We start from the raw sequence: 16,450 nt of genomic DNA on the forward strand, positions 1-16,450 counted from the left end.
TCATGGACACACGGACAGTGAGTGGTACAGCCAGAGTGACCACACTGTAATAGAACAGGCACTGAACTGAGATCACAGCCTTGGATTCCAGCCTTGATTATTTCACTGATTCTGTGACCCTGAAAGTCACCAAACTTCTCCAAGTTTCAGTGTTGTATTACTGTTTGCTTGTAAATGAGACCACTGGAAAACATGGACTATACTGAAGCTCTTTCTAGCTCTAAGAAAAAAAAGAATGCTAGAAGTAAAAAATAAGAAGAAAGAAAAACCCCATTATCTATGGTTTTGTAAAGGCAGTGGGACCTTGAAAGTTTTTGTTTTTCAAACCTTCAGTAATGTGATCATATTTTTGTTTTCTGTTTTTTAAAATACATCCCTATTTGCCACTATGATTCCTAGTTATTTTCCGTACCACCTGGCAGAGTGGCTGGAACTTAACTATTTTCTGAATAAATTAATATGTAATAAACACTTCTTTTCTTAATTGGAAAAAAAAAAAAAAAAGAGGGGCACCTGGGTGGCTCAGTCGTTTAAGTGTCTGACTCTGGCTCAGGTTATGATCTCACGATTCGCAGGTTCAAGCCCTGTGTCGAGCTCTGTGCAAACAGTTCAGAGCCTGGAGGCTGCTTCAGATTCTGTGTCTCCCTCTCTTTCTTCCCTACCCAACTCATGCTCTGTCTCTCGCTCTCAAAAATAAACATTAAAAAATTAAAAAGAAAAAAAAAGGAATGATGCTTATTACCACTTATTACTATAAGAAATTCTAATAGTTCAAATATATGTCTATCTAAAGAACATTGCCAAAGAGACTGCAAAATAGGTACAACCTATTACCGTAAGCTTGGAGCTCCTAGGCACCGGATGTCCTCAAGAGTCAGCAAAGCCATCCAGTATGTTGTCTAATTAGATACTAAACATTCTCTATAGAATATCTTCACTATCACAAAAGATCTTTTTTTTTTTTTTTTTTTTAAGTTTATTTATTTTGAGAGAAACAGAGACAATACAAGTGTGGGGAGGGACAGAGAGAGAGAATCCCAAGCAGGCTTCATGCTGCCAGTGCAGAGCCCGGCACATAGGGCCTGAACTCCAAATCCCACAAGATCATGACCTGAGCCTAACCAAAAATCAGATGCTTAACTGACTAAGCCATCCAGGCACCCTCCCAACAAAAGAGATTTTAAAACATGAAATTAAAAGGAAGAAGTCTGAGGGCCACTGTAGTTTTCATAGGTAAACAGTGTCACCTAGAAGAGCAATTACGGTCAGACTCAAGAAACTTAACTCTTAAAAATCAGAACTAAAAATAATGGGGATATGCCTAGGGTATGCAGTACAATTTGGGAAGGCAAAGTCTGACTTCTTACAAAAGATTTTCTATTAGAGTTGCATAAACTACAATGCACTGCTTTCTGAAGTAATGTTTCTCATCACTGGAAATGTTCAAACACAAAGTAGATCCAGAAATAATGTGGCAGAGATTACAGCATTGAGGAGACATACGAGGTAGTCACAAAGGTCCTTTCCAACTGAAAGAGTCTATGACTTCTGAAACTGAACTAGCAGGGTGTATATGACTTACCTCTTCTGTCATTCCAGCACGGATTAGAGTGAAAAGATATTTGAGTAATCTGACTTCATCTTCTCTATCCAGATCATCAAGGGGCATTTTCTGTCTAATGGGAGCATCAGGGTCCTATCGAACAAACAAACAAACAAATAAATAAACAAATAACAATAAATTCTTTGTACCCACATACATTTTAAACATCTCCAAGAGATGATAAAACTCTCGAGTTTATATACTGAAATAAGTTTATTTACAATTTAGTTAAGTAACAAAGGGAGTGAAGTATCACACAAGCATTCCAGAGAGCCATAGAACTGTCTGCTGCCCATTCAAAAAAGACTGTTGGCCCACAAAGGTACATACCTCCGTCAGACAAGGCAGAAACACAATGGCAGCCAAACCAGGCAACTCTTAAAAATGCTACAACATGAGCTGTAGCCTGCTGTAGCAACTGTACCTCCAAGTTAATCCTAAACAGAATTAGGTCTAGATGGAGAATGAGCACAGAGGAAACACTGAAGGAACAGTCAATAATACATTCTATGACTTGAAAGTGCTTCTCACATGAGAGGAGAGCCATAGTGGGATTAAGGCCATATACAACACACTGATGTCCAATAAAATAATTTTTCAAGAACAGATTTCTTTTTTACAACTTTTTTTTTTTTTTTTTAATTTATTTTTGGGACAGAGAGAGACAGAGCATGAACGGGGGAGGGGCAGAGAGAGAGGGAGACACAGAATCGGAAACAGGCTCCAGGCTCCGAGCCATCAGCCCAGAGCCTGACGCGGGGCTCGAACTCATGGACCGCGAGATCGTGACCTGGCTGAAGTCGGACGCTTAACTGACTGCGCCACCCAGGCGCCCCAAGAACAGATTTCTAATAAATAAATCTACCTAGAACAGTTTATTCCCACCTATTATTTTTCATGGATAAAGAAATGTGCCTTTAAACATTTGGGATAACATATTGTCCTCACTTTTGCAGCAAACATCACAAGTGGTCTTCATGATGAATTTTAAATGAAAAACTATTTTAGTTTTTGAAAACGTTTATTTATTTTGAGAAAGAGAGCACGCGTATGCACGAACAGGGGAGGGGCAAAGAGAGAGGGAGAGAATCCCAAGCAGGCACCTTGCTGTCAGCACAGAGCCTGACGCAGGGCTCAACCCCACGAACTGTGAGATCATGACCTGAGCTAAAACCAAGAGTCGGATGCTTAACCAGCTGAGTGAGCCAGGTGCCCCTAACTGAAAAACTATTTTAATGTGACTCTTATTTTAAATGCTACTCTTATGTAGGTAATATATCAATTCAGAAAATAAAGTACATTTTAGGTGAAATGGCTACTTTCACAAGTATTTTGTGGACCGATACAATCATTCAGTTTTGGAACATGGTCTCTTTCTGGCAAAAAGGAAATCACCACTTTCCACATGTTAAAAGTAAATGATTTTTAGTTGTTTGCTACAGGGTGATTTAGCTATGATTTATTTCAAGCTCTTCCAGTAGCTTCCAAACAATTTTCATCAAAACCACTTTTGCTCCCAAAGAATTCTATCAATTTTTCCATCTGTTACTTACTTCTCCTACTTTTCATTATAAACATTTAGTGCACATTTCCTCTTTCTTTATTTCTCTCTTTATTTCTCTTTCTTTATTTCTACAAGAATTAGACTCCTGTTTCTTTATTTCTCTTTCTTTTCTTTCCTTCCTTCCTTTCTTCTTTCTTTTCTTTTTCTTTCTTTTCTTTCTTTCTTCTTTCTTTTCTTTCTTTTCTTTCTTTCTTTCTTTCTTTCTTTCTTTTCTTTCTTTCTTTCTTTCTTTCTTTCTTTCTTTCTTTCTTTCTTTCTTTCTTTCTTTCTTTCTTTCTTTTTCTTTCTTTCTTTTCTTTCTACAAGAATTAGACTCCTGTTCTTTTCAAATCTATTGTCATTCCTATTACTCATATCCTAGAATGGCCTTTCTAACCTCAAGCTTATGCAAAGCTCCCCTCTCCTCCACCCCCCCCCCCCCCGCCGCCACTTTTTACATGTAAGAGGCTTCATGAGTCATCACTTTAAAGTTGAAGAGTCAAACCTTACTGTAAGACCAAATTAATTTGTTTTTAAAGCTGGCAAATCACTTTCTCTACCTTCTTTTACAATTTACAATTCATAGGCAATAGGTTCAAATGTTCAAATACATTCCATCAAATTCAAAGGCAACCAAGTAGTTAGTGGTAAACGGTATATACCAATCTTTGGGAAACCAAAACGAGGATCCCTATGAAGAAAATTCTCAGCCTTTAAAAAACAAACACACACACACACAAAATAAATAAAAATAAAAATAAAAAATAAAACACAAAACCTTGAAGACAACTTTCATTTCAAAGAAACTTACCAATTCAGTGACAAGGGGACGGACACTTCCTATATAAGAAGGCAGCTGCCGCTGCTTCAGGGTATGCAGAGTATTTTCCCTGCAAGAAAAAATATAACATTTTTAAAAGGAGTAACTTTAATATGTTTATTTAAGGAAATAAAATCAAGTCAAAGTAGAAAAAGAGAGTACAAACTCAGAAAATCAGGCAAAAATGCTAAATATAAAGAGGCATTTTAGGGGCACCTGGGTGGCTCAGTCGGATAAGTGACTAAGGCTCAGGTCACGATCTTGAGGTTTGTGGGTTCAAGCCCCATGTCAGGCTCTGTGCTTACAGCTCAGACCCTGGAGCCTGCTTCGGATGCTGTGTCTCCCTCTCTCTCTCTCTGCCCCTCCCCCACTCATGCTCGCTTGCTCTCTCTCAAAATAAATATTTAAAAAAAAATTTTTTTTAAGAGGCATTTTAGCTCAGATGACTAATGATGCTAAACATGTTTTCATGTCTTTATTGGCCACTCATCTGTCTGCTTTTGTGAGCTTATCTGTTCAAACCTTTGTCCCCCGCCCTTTTTTCTTTTACTATATTATATTTTTATTATTGAGTTGTAGTTCTCTTATCAGCTACAAGTCTTATATTTTTCTTCTAGTCTGTGGCTCGCCCTCTCTCATTTCTTAATGATGTCTTTAATGAGTAGTTTTTCATTTTTATGAAATCGAATCAATCTTTCCCAATTATTGCTTCCTATGATCTTTCTTACTCTTGCCTATCCACAAGTCACAAAGATATCCTATGTTTTCCTCTAAAAGCTCTGTGGTTTTAGCTTTTATGATCCATCTTGAATTAAATATTGGGTATGGTGTGAGGGAGGTGTTTTTTTGCATGATATCTCATTTTTCTGCAAGGTTTGTTGAAAAGACATTCATTCCCTCATTGGATTGCTTAGACGCCTTTATTGAACACTAACTGACCATCTAAGTGTGGGTCTGTTTTACAGTTCTATTCTGTTCCACTGATCAGTAAGAAAAGACTAACTCATAAAAAATGTGCGAAGACATTTACCTTAACTTTTTCAATTTTAAATGAAAATTTCTTTCTCCCAGAAAAATCACAACTACTCAAGATTTAATTTTTGACAACCACTGAATAGCACTAATTTCCTAGTTAAGCACAGAAAAGATATAATAATTGACTTGCAGATTTTGTACAGGCATAATGTTACTGAATTCAAATGCAATCTAAACAGTTTCTTCGAGTCTTAATATAAACTGTCCCTTTAACTTAGGGATGCTTTTTGGTTTCAAGGTCCTAAAATAATTTAGAAGTATTAAAGGATGTAGTGACCAAAGTTTTTCAAAAAAGCACAAGTAGCCAGAAACATAACAGAAGTATCTTCTTGATAACCAAATTACATTTAAAATAAGGTCCCAAAGCCTTACCCTAGCCTGCCTATAAAAGTCCCATATGAGTTGACTCTCTTCAATCTCATTTCCTACCATACTTTTCTTTGCTGTGTTCAGACTGGCCTCCTTGCATAAATAGTTTGTTTTCAGGATCTTTGCAGTTTCTGTTCCTGTCTGGAACAACTTGTCTCCCAAATTTTTGCACGTTTTGCCTCCTCTCACTCATTACATGTTACTTCCTTAGAAGAGGCCTGTCCTGATTACCTCTTCTATTTAAAGTTGTACCCACTGTCATCTTCTATCCATCAACTCTTTTTTTCAAAGCTCTAATTGCCCAACAGGATAAATATTTATTTGTGGTGTAACTCCCTTAAATAATGTCAACACCATAAAGGCAGGGTTTTTGTCTGCTTTGCTGACAGACTGAATTTAAATACTTGTTGAAAGATAAACAAACAAAACCAACACTGAGTGACTTCAAGAATAAGCATTTAGTAACTTACCAATAAACTGATTTTGCATAAAACTCAATGTTATCAGAAAAATCTCCAATTTCATCTTTGGCAATGCTCTCTAGCCAATCCACCACGAGCTAGGAAAGGAAAAAAAAAAAAAGACCATTAACTATAAAATCTGTTACTGTTTTACTTGAAATGGTACTTCCATCCTTAATTCAAAATGTTTCTGATTAAAAAATACCAACTAACAATTTTTCCAACCACTATTTTTGCTTTTTTAAGATACATAAATATAGCAAAAGAATGAAATTTTCTATAGGAATAATACAGTTCTTAAAAAGCTATTCCTGGAAATGCTAGGGCTATTTATTTGAAAACTGAAGAACAAGGTTCTTAACTCCTTTTAACTGTAAGTAAAAACATCAAAAAGAAAAACAGTTTTTTTAAGTTTTAAATTTATAAAAGTTTCAGTTCTTTGTGTGTCATTTACCTTTTCTCCATGCTTCATAAAAAAATATTTTAAAATTCTAATCTTACCTGACTTTGTCGGACAAGTGGATCTCTCTGAAATAATGTTTCCACCACCACTTTCTCACTGGCATTAAGAGCCTATTAAAAAAATTATTTAAAGAAAGAAAAAAAAAGATGTTCTAAGAATATTATTTTAATAGAAAAGAAAAGGTGAACCTGACATGTATTCAATTACCCATAAACATTTAACCACACAGATCTGTACATTCATGTGTGAAAATTTTTCTTAAGCAAATTTCAAACTGCTAGATCAATCTGCAGCTTTTCTTGATACTTTCATTCTTTAGCTATTTGTGGAATTTTAAAACTCTACTTCCTCAGAGATGTTTAGGGAAAACAAAGCACAGAACAAAATGAAACAAGCAAAAAAAATCATAGTAAAGGGCAGGATGCAATCATGTGACATTATCAGAAAGTGAACATTTAAAAACTTCTAAACTCTTGGGTGGGGGTGGGCTAAATGGGTGATGGCCATTAAGGACAAAACTGTGTGGAGCACCGGGTATTATACATAAGTGACGAATCACTCAATTCTACTCCTGAAAACAATTATTACACCATATGTTAACTGATGAGAATTTAAATAAAAATTTGAAAAACATAATAGAAACTCTTTCATTCTACATAGCAGAAGTTGATAGGTAATAAAATTTCACAATCCAAGGGCTTTCCTTAACAAGACACAAGATAATGAATGATCAAGGAAAACTTCACAGATGTGATCATATAAAAATGGGAATGTCTACTTGACAAAGACCCCTTAAACAAAACTGAACGACAAGTAAAAGGAGGACTATCTTTAACATATACAAGAGGAAACAATAATTGGAAAATGAGCAAAGTGTATGATTACAGAATTCATGTAAGAATATTAAGGCTTAAGAATGAAGAATACTAGGGGTGCCTGGGTGGCTCAGTGGGTGAAGCGTCCGACTTCAAATCAGGTCTAGATCTCATGGTTCGTGGGTTTGAGCCCCGCGCCGGGCTCTGTGCTGACAGTTCAGAGCCTGGAGCCTGCTTCAGATTCTGTGTCTCCCTCTCTCTCTGACTCTCCCCTGTTAGCACTCGGTCTCTCAAAAATAAATAAACGTTAAAAAAAAAATGTTTTTTTAAAAATGAAGAACACTCCACCTTGCTAATAATCGATAATATACACATTAAAGTGACACACCTAATCTCCAATTGGCAACATCAAATGAGTTAGAGGAAGCATTTTCACCCACTGTCAGTACACAGCATTAGGAAGGCAAGATGACAATCTATCAAATTTTGACCCAATTTCACTTCCAGAAATGTAGGAAATATTGAAATACATAGATAAATACGAAGAAGAATGTTCACTGCCTTACTGATTGCTACAGCACAAATAGTGGGAACAACCTAAATATGTCTATCAGAATGTCTGAAAAAATTTCAGTTCTGGCATATTATGAAAAAATAAGGTAAACCTACATGAACTGACAGAAAAAACAAATATTGGTGATTAAAAAAGAAACTCTTAGTATAATGGATAAATGAAATCATACTCTATGTTAAAAAAATAAAACAAACCCATGGGGCGCATGTGTGGCTCAGTCAGATAAGCCTCTGACTCTTGATTTTGAGCCCCAAACTGGAACTCTGTGCTGACAGCATGCTTGAGATACTCTCTGCCCCGTCACACACATACTCTCTCCCTCTCGTGTGCATACACTCTCTCAAAATAAGTAAACATTAAAACACACACACACACACACACACACAACCATGTGTATATATACATATAAAGATGCACAGAAAAGTGTCTGGTTGCAAATTGTTAGAACAGTAAGGGATAAAAGAGGACTTTTACCTTTTACCCTATAATATAAATCAATATTTGATTACTTTATGAGATTGTATCTTTTACTTGTAAAATTTTTTAAATGAAGAAACTCAAGATGGAGGGTCAGAAATCAAATCCTATTATTAAAAACCATTTTAAGTTTTAAACATTTATAAAGGAAAAAAATTAATCTTAAACTTACACTAAGTACAAACATATTTTCATCTTCTAATGCAGACTGTATTCTGTCTCTGAGGAAAAATAACAAAATGAAAAAGGCTTAAATTGCATAAATATATGAAATCACCTTTTAAACTATATATATACACAAACCTACATTCTCTCCAGCATAAACAAGTTGAGCTTCCAATAAACTTAATCATTCTTTTGAAACAAAGATACAAGTAGTAAGTACCTTCTGGATCGGATATTGACATCTGAGCAAATCTGATATTTACTAAAAACAGACACTGCAAAAAGTCTTTCCTGGCTACCTGCTAAGGCACACACTGAACTTGCTAATATAATTGTTTTCACATGGCAAAAATTACATAATCTAATTTTCTTTCAGGATTTTCTCATCACAGTGAGAAAGCAGCAGAATGAGAGGCAAAACCACTGAGCATCTGAGAGAAGGAATATTTGGTTAACTTCTTTCAAACTGCCACTTTATATAAAGTCTATTTTTCAGTTCCTTTTCTTTAAAATTTTTTACTGTTAATTTATTTTTGAGAGAGAGAGAGAATGAACAGGGGAGAGGCAGAGAGAGAGGGAGACACAGAATCCAAAGCAGAGTTCTTTTTCTTGTCTATCCTAAGTACTTCAGTATTTTCAGTACTTTCCTGATCTTATTTTTGGGAGCTACCAGCTTTATGATCTAATATTCCCCTCTTCCCTCCTCACTCACTCCTGATAATCATCTAATGATGAGGCATTAGAAACAGTAAGTACCAAAGATAGTAGAACCTATTTCCACACATCCTACTCTAACTTTTAAATTAATTTGCCTATTTGGGGGCCTGGGTGGCTCAGGTCATGATCTCAAAGTTCTTAGGACTGAGCCCCATGTCAGGCTCTGTGCTGACAGCGTGGAGCCTGCTTGGGATTTCTTTCTTTCTTTCCTTCTTTCCTTCCTTCCTTTCTCTCTCTCTCTCTCTCTCTCTCTCTCTCTCTCTCTCTCTCTCTCTCCCTGTAAAATAAATAAACATTAAAAAGACAAACCATGTTTAAATTAATTAATTTGCCTATTGGTTACCTTGTGTTTATTTCACTTATGAGGCCTACACAACTTTACCTATACAGAGAAGCCAGCAGCCTCCATGTGACCATCTCCTGTTGAAGAAGCCAGAGCATACTGGCTGTTTTTGAGAACTTCTGAAGTCCAGGTGTTGCTCGGCTCACTATTTTACTCAGTATATTCACCTAACGTAAAGACACAGATGTAAAGAGGTTTTCTATCATTCTGAGCCATAACTGCGTATTCTTCAAGTGCACAGCTCTAAAACTAAACATACACACACACACACATTTAGAGTATGAATTTTTCCTATGTATTGCCTTTTTTAAATTGAATGGAAATATAACATTCCCACTCGAAACGGTCTTAATTTGAAGTAAGGTGTGTTTATGTGAGTATATATGTAAAAGTTTAATATACTCCAAATTTCAGATTAAACAGGAACAGCCATGGATACATTTTTTTCTTCTTTTATAAGCTAAATCTAACCTATTCCTGACAAATCTAACCTATATCTAACCAGAAGATAAGCCAAATCTAACCTATTCCTGACAAAATGATAACATGGACTAACAGCATAGCAATGAAAATTGAAAATAAAGTTATCTTCAATTTATGCCTGAAAAATTTATACCATATATCAAATCAAGAAAAATATTTTAAGATTGGTACTAAAACACTGTCATTGCTAACCACAACTTAACCAAAGTCCCCTCCTTGTTCTAAAACCAGAGTTCTTAACCTTTTTCAGGTTGAGGCATTATGTGAAAATCTAACGAACAGCATGGATGTTCTCCCCAGAAACACACACAAAATTATTTATCAGAAGGTTTAAGAATCCAGGGTAAAGGAAACCTTTCTCAAAGGTTTTGAACAGTACCTCTTAATCTTCTGAAGTGAAATTCAGACACAGAATCGCTCTTATTCAGAACATGAAGAATCATTACCACCACAACACCTTTTCCCTCTCTTTAAAAAGTACTCACAAAATAATGTTACTTTTGTCTTAAGGCCAGTGTTTAATAAAAGTGTTATCAGTACTTCTCATTATTTTCTATTGGAACCCTAACTCTAGTAATTCACTAAGTGACTGTTACTGCTTCAGTTATTTAATGAAGCTACTGCTTTTATAATGGAACAATTCAGAGATTGATTATTGAAACAATATGAAACGATCAGGAAATGTTGGCTATTATATTGTAATCATTCTTGAATGTAATAAAGCCCATTTATTTATTTGCTTATTTTTTTAGTAATCTCTATACCCAACATGAGGCTTGAACTCATGACCCTAAGGATCAAGAGTCACATGCTTTTCCAACTGAGCCAGCCAAATGCTCTTCCTCTTCCTTCTTCCTTTTTTAAAAAAACAGACTTAATGTTTTAGAGCAGATTTAGGTTTACAGCAAAACTGAGTGGAAAGTAGAGTTCCCATTGCTTTCTGCCTATCAGGATCCAGCACCAGAGTGGAACATTTGTTACAACAATGAACCTACACTGACAGGTCACTATCATCCAAAGTCCATAGTTTACATAAGGGTTCATTCTTGGTGTTGTATATTCTACAGGTTTTGACATAAATGACATGTATCCACCACCATTATCTCATACAGTTTCACTCCCCTAAACATCTACCAGGTTCCACTTTTCATCCTTATATTCCCCCACCCTCTGGGAACCACTGATCTTTTCACTCTCTCCAAAGTTTTGCCTTTTCCAGAATATTGTTTAGTTGGATTCATTTAATATGTAGCCTTTTCGAATTGGTTTCTTTAGCTTACTGATATGCACTTAGGGTTCATCCTTGTCTTTTCATGGCTTGATGGCTCATTTCTTTTTAGCATTAAACAATATTCCGTTGTCTAGATACACACAGTTGATTTATCCATTCGCTTACTAAAAGACAACCTGGTTGCTTCTGAATTTAGGCGATGACAAATAAAGCTGCTATAAACATTTATATGTAGGTTTTTGTGTGGGCCTAAGTTTTTAACTCGTTTTGGTAAATACCACAGTATGAATGTTGTAGAATCATGATAAGACTATGTTCAGGTTTCTAAGAAACTGAGAAAGTGTCTTGCAAAGTGACTCCACCGTTTTGCAATCCCACCAACAACGAATGAGAGTTACTGCTGCTCCACACCCTTGCCAGCGTGTGGTATTGATAGGTGTTGGGGACCTTTGCCATTCTACTAGGCGTATGACATCTCATGATTTTAATTTGCAATTCCACGATGACATATGATGTTGAACACCTTTTCACATGCTTTTTTGCCATCTGTAGATTTTCTCTGGTGAGGTGTCTGTTAATGTGTTTTGTCCATTTTTTTAATTGGATGTTCATTTTCTTTTTTTTTTTTTTTTTTTTTTGTTTTTTTTTTTTTAAATTTTTTTTTCAACGTTTTTTATTTATTTTTGGGACAGAGAGAGACAGAGCATGAACGGGGGAGGGACAGAGAGAGAGGGAGCCACAGAATTGGAAACAGGCTCCAGGCTCCGAGCCATCAGCCCAGAGCCCGACGCGGGGCTCGAACTCACAGACGCGAGATCGTGACCTGGCTGAAGTCGGCCGCTTAACCGACTGCGCCACCCAGGCGCCCCTGGATGTTCATTTTCTAATTATTGGGTTTAAAGAGTTCTTTGTATATTCTAGATTCTCCTTTTTTTTTAAGTAGCAGAATCCTTCGGTCTCCCAAAGAAATCTCATATGGACCTTCAATAAGCAAAAAAGCAGAGCTGCCCTGGCTAACCTCCCAACCATGCTACCCCTGCCACTACACCCTTAAGACATCTCCCCCCTTAAATACAGTATGGAAATTCACAGGTTGATGCTGTTCAAAAAACTAAGAGTACTGAAGTTTGACCAACAATGGAGTGAAAGTAACTTACCTGACTACTACAGATGTTTTCATATTCTTCTACAAGGTCAAAAACCGTATTTGAAGAGTGCTTCAAGTAAGACTGCAGGAAATCAGAAAACATACTCATGGATGCTAGAACACATTAAAAAGAAAAGGAACAAGAAAGTTAAGTGACATACTCCTAGGTAATTATGTTTCTATGAAAACTTAACAACACAGCTACATATCTCTTTTTTTTCTGCTGTATTTTCTAAAAAATTACAGCAGTGGTGGGGTGCCTGGTGGCTCAGTCAGTTAAAGTGTCTGACTCTTGATCTTGGCTCAGGTCATGATCTCACAGTTCATGAGGTGGAGCCCTACATCAGGCTCCGTGCTGGTGGTGTGGAGTCTGCTTGGAATTCTGTCTCTCCCTCTCTCTCCCCGTCCTTCCCCCCGCCCCAACAAAATAAATTAAACTTAAAAAAAATTGTAACTGTGGTAAGATAAACATAACAAAATTTACCATCTTAACCATTTTTAAGTGTACAGGTTAGTGGCATTAAGTACATTCACAATGCTGTGCTACCATCACCATCATCCATCCACAGAATTCTTTTCATCTTGCAGAACTACAACTCAGGATAGCCAAAGCGATCCTAAGAAAGAACAAAGCTGGAGGTACTATACTTCCTGATTTCAAACTATACTACAAAGCTTGAGTAATTAAAACAGTATGAGAGGCCCCTGGGGTGGCTCAGCTTGTTAAGTGTCCAACCCTTGATTAGGGCTCAGGTCATGATCTCACAGTTCTTGAGATCAAGCAGCAAAGAGCCTGCTTAAGATTCTCTCTCTCCCTCCCTCTTCCCCGCCCCCTCCCCAACTCTTACGTGCACATGCTCTCTCTCAAAATAAATAAAGTTAAAAAAAAAAAGGCGCCTGGGTGGCGCAGTCGGTTGGGCGTCCGACTTCAGCCAGGTCACGATCTCGCGGTCCGTGAGTTCGAGCCCCGCGTCAGGCTCTGGGCTGACGGCTCGGAGCCTGGAGCCTGTTTCCGATTCTGTGTCTCCCTCTCTCTCTGCCCCTCCCCCATTCATGCTCTGTCTCTCTCTGTCCCAAAAATAAATTAAAAACGTTGAAAAAAAAATTAAAAAAAAAAAAAAAAAAAGCAGTATGAGAAGGCATAAAAACAGACACATAGATCAATGGAACAGAATAGGGTCCAGAAACAAACTCCCGCCATGTATAGTCAACTAATATTTGACAGGGGAGCCAAGAATACTCACTGGGGAAAGAACAGCCTTTTCAATAAATGGTGCTAGAAAAACTGATGATCACATATGGAAAAATGAAATTGGACCCCCTAGATTACACCACTCATAAAAATTAACTTGTGGGGTACCTGGGTGGCTCAGTCAGTTAAGCATCTGACTTTGGTTCAGGTCATGATCTCATGGTTTGTGGGTTCAAACTCCCGTGTCGGGCTCTGTGCTGACAGCTCAGAGCCTGGAGCCTGCTTTGGATTCTGTGTCTCCCTCTCTCTCTGCCCCTCCCCAACTTGTGCTCCGCTTCTCTCAAAAATAAACAAACACTAAAAAAAATTTTTTAAAGGGGCAACTGAGTGGCTCAATTGGTTAAGCATCCGACTTTGGCTCAGGTCATGATCTCACAGTTTATGGGTTCGAGCCCCACATCGGGCTCTGTGCTGACATCTCAGAGCCTGGAGTCTGCTTCAAATCCTGTGTATCCCTCTCTCTCTCTGCCCCTCCCCAGCTCACGTACTCTGTCTCTCAAAAATGAATAAATGTTAAAAAAAAATTAACTTGAAATGGAATGGAGACTTAAACTTAAGACCCGAAACCATAAAACTCCTAGAAAAAGATATAGGCAAAGAGCTCCTTGACATTGGTCTTGGTAACAACTTTTTGGATATGACACCAAAAGCACAAGAAACAAAAGCAAAAGTCAAAAAGTCTGACTCAAACTCAAGAACTGTGAGATCATGACCTGAGTTGAAGTCAGACGCTTAACCCACTGAGCCACCCAGGCACCCCACGTTATAGTTCTTTCTACATTCTAGATATTACCCTTTTATCAGACATAGGATTTGCAAATACATTCTCCCATTCTGTGGGCTGCCTTTTCACTCTACTGACTGTATCTTTTTTTTTTTTTTTTTTAATTTTTTTTTTTTTCAACGTTTTTAATTTATTTTTGGGACAGAGAGAGACAGAGCATGAACGGGGGAGGGGCAGAGAGAGAGGGAGACACAGAATCGGAAACAGGCTCCAGGCTCCGAGCCATCAGCCCAGAGCCTGACGCGGGGCTCGAACTCACGGACCGCGAGATCGTGACCTGGCTGAAGTCGGACGCTTAACCGACTGCGCCACCCAGGCGCCCCTACTGACTGTATCTTTTGATGCATGAAAATTTTAGATTTTGATGTAGTTCAATGTATTTTTTTCTCTTGTTACCTACAAGTCTTTTAAGAGCACACGGATGTGTTGGCTATTAATCTGTCAACAATTACTACAAAAATATAAGCCAAATTTTAAAATATCTGATTTGTATTTTAAACACATAACAAAGTAGCTGAGAAAGTTGTAACAGATACTAAGATGATATATTCTACTCAGGGAAAACATACACACTCCACTACAGTACTGTATCATATTGAAGGTCTCATCCAGTGTTCATACTAAAAATGAACTTTTTTTCTTTCTATTTTATCTATTTAGTAAAAAGGATATCTAAATCACTCAAAATCTGAGTACTTATTACTGGCAGATACTACAAGGAAGCAGTGGTTACCACAGTGTTAAGAGAAGGGCTGTATAATCAAACTGCTTAGTTTCAAATCCTGGTGCCATCACTTTCTAGCCAGGTGAGCTTATGCAAGCTACCCATTCTGAGCAGCAGTTCCCTTTCCCCTCTGACGGTAATAGCTACTGTAACTCTTCAATGGACAGCTACAGAAGATAATGTCCACCCAGGGGTAAGCACACGGACTCTGGCACGTTAGCTGACGATGATGATAAAATGAAGATCCCATGTGGTAATGAACACATACAGGCACATGAAAAGCAAACTTTTCTTTCCAAAGGGGAATGGTAATAACCAACCTGAAACTAGAAAGGTCTTCATACTATTTGAAAGAAAGACAGCATTAGCATCCAGGTGAAAACATGTCAATATTAGATAAAAACTAAACCTAGAGAAAAAGAGATGCCCTTTCAACAGAAATACGAAAAGAATGAAGATATGAGACTTATCTAATAACCTAACAAGGTATTTGAACTGAAAAATGAAGTGGCAAGATGCCGCTCCAACTGAGAACGAAGGTGAGATTCTCAACCTTCCAGAGCTACTACATCAAATGGCTCAGCCATAACCATAACTAATCAGCTTAATGAAAAATATTTTATAATGACACTCAGGAATAGGAGATAGTTTCCTGGGTCTCAGTCAAGCCAACAGGCTACATTGTTAAAGAGTTAACGCCATTTTACCAGCTTCGCCCGGATCATCCTCACGTAACATAACGGCACTGAGAGTTACATCCTCTGTTACACTGTGGGACTCTGTACTTGTGAGGAGTCCTGAACGCTGTGATGTGAATGCAGCAGCCCAATTACTGTCATCCAGATTAGTTACCTATAAAAAAAAAAAAGGAAGATACGGAAAAGTAATGAGCTATTGCCACTGAGTACAAAAAAAGACATTAATGGCTATTTTGTTAAGGAAATCACAGCTTTTATACTGTTTTCTTCTCTGTACCACTCCGTATCTTTTTTTAAAAGGCAATAAATACTGCATTTTGTAACATTTAAGCTGATATTAACATGTAAAATAAGGCGGTCATACTGCTCTAAGTTCACATCGGTTTTTCACTATTGGGAAAACGTACAGGACAAATGATCCAGTTTTTTCAACATATAAACGCTAACAAAAAGGGTGATGGAAGAACTTACAGATTAAAAGATGAGCCACATCAAGCAAATGCAGTGTGTTTACCTTATTTGAATCCTGATTTAAACAAACTGACTTAAGAAAACATGACACAACTGAGGAAATTTTAAACAAACCAACTTAAAATTTGACACAGCTGAGGAAATGTGAACACTTAGTAAAATATATACAATAATGAAAACATATATATACACAAAATGGATATTTAAGATGATAAACAAATTACTCTGTGTGTACGTATGTGCGTGTGTGGAATGTTAGATGTGTTAATGGCATC

At 37.2% G+C, this 16,450-nt stretch overlaps 1 protein-coding gene across 3 annotated transcripts in view; it reads right to left on the bottom strand.

Moving 5' to 3' along the window:
- Window positions 1-16,450, bottom strand: part of NUP107 (nucleoporin 107) — a 43,872-nt gene that overhangs the window by 21,727 nt on the left and 5,695 nt on the right. For all 3 annotated transcript variants that reach the window (XM_058742076.1, XM_058742077.1, XM_058742078.1), the window contains 8 exons: window positions 15,714-15,858; window positions 12,257-12,360; window positions 9,425-9,552; window positions 8,333-8,381; window positions 6,333-6,404; window positions 5,841-5,929; window positions 3,958-4,036; window positions 1,583-1,696 (listed from right to left, as the gene is read on the bottom strand). In XM_058742076.1, the coding sequence (XP_058598059.1) occupies window positions 1,583-1,696; window positions 3,958-4,036; window positions 5,841-5,929; window positions 6,333-6,404; window positions 8,333-8,381; window positions 9,425-9,552; window positions 12,257-12,360; window positions 15,714-15,858 (780 nt within the window). The remainder of the gene's footprint in view (window positions 1-1,582; window positions 1,697-3,957; window positions 4,037-5,840; window positions 5,930-6,332; window positions 6,405-8,332; window positions 8,382-9,424; window positions 9,553-12,256; window positions 12,361-15,713; window positions 15,859-16,450) is intronic.

This window comes from Neofelis nebulosa, chromosome 8 (assembly GCF_028018385.1).
Source record: "Neofelis nebulosa isolate mNeoNeb1 chromosome 8, mNeoNeb1.pri, whole genome shotgun sequence".
Lineage (NCBI taxonomy): Eukaryota > Metazoa > Chordata > Mammalia > Carnivora > Felidae > Neofelis > Neofelis nebulosa.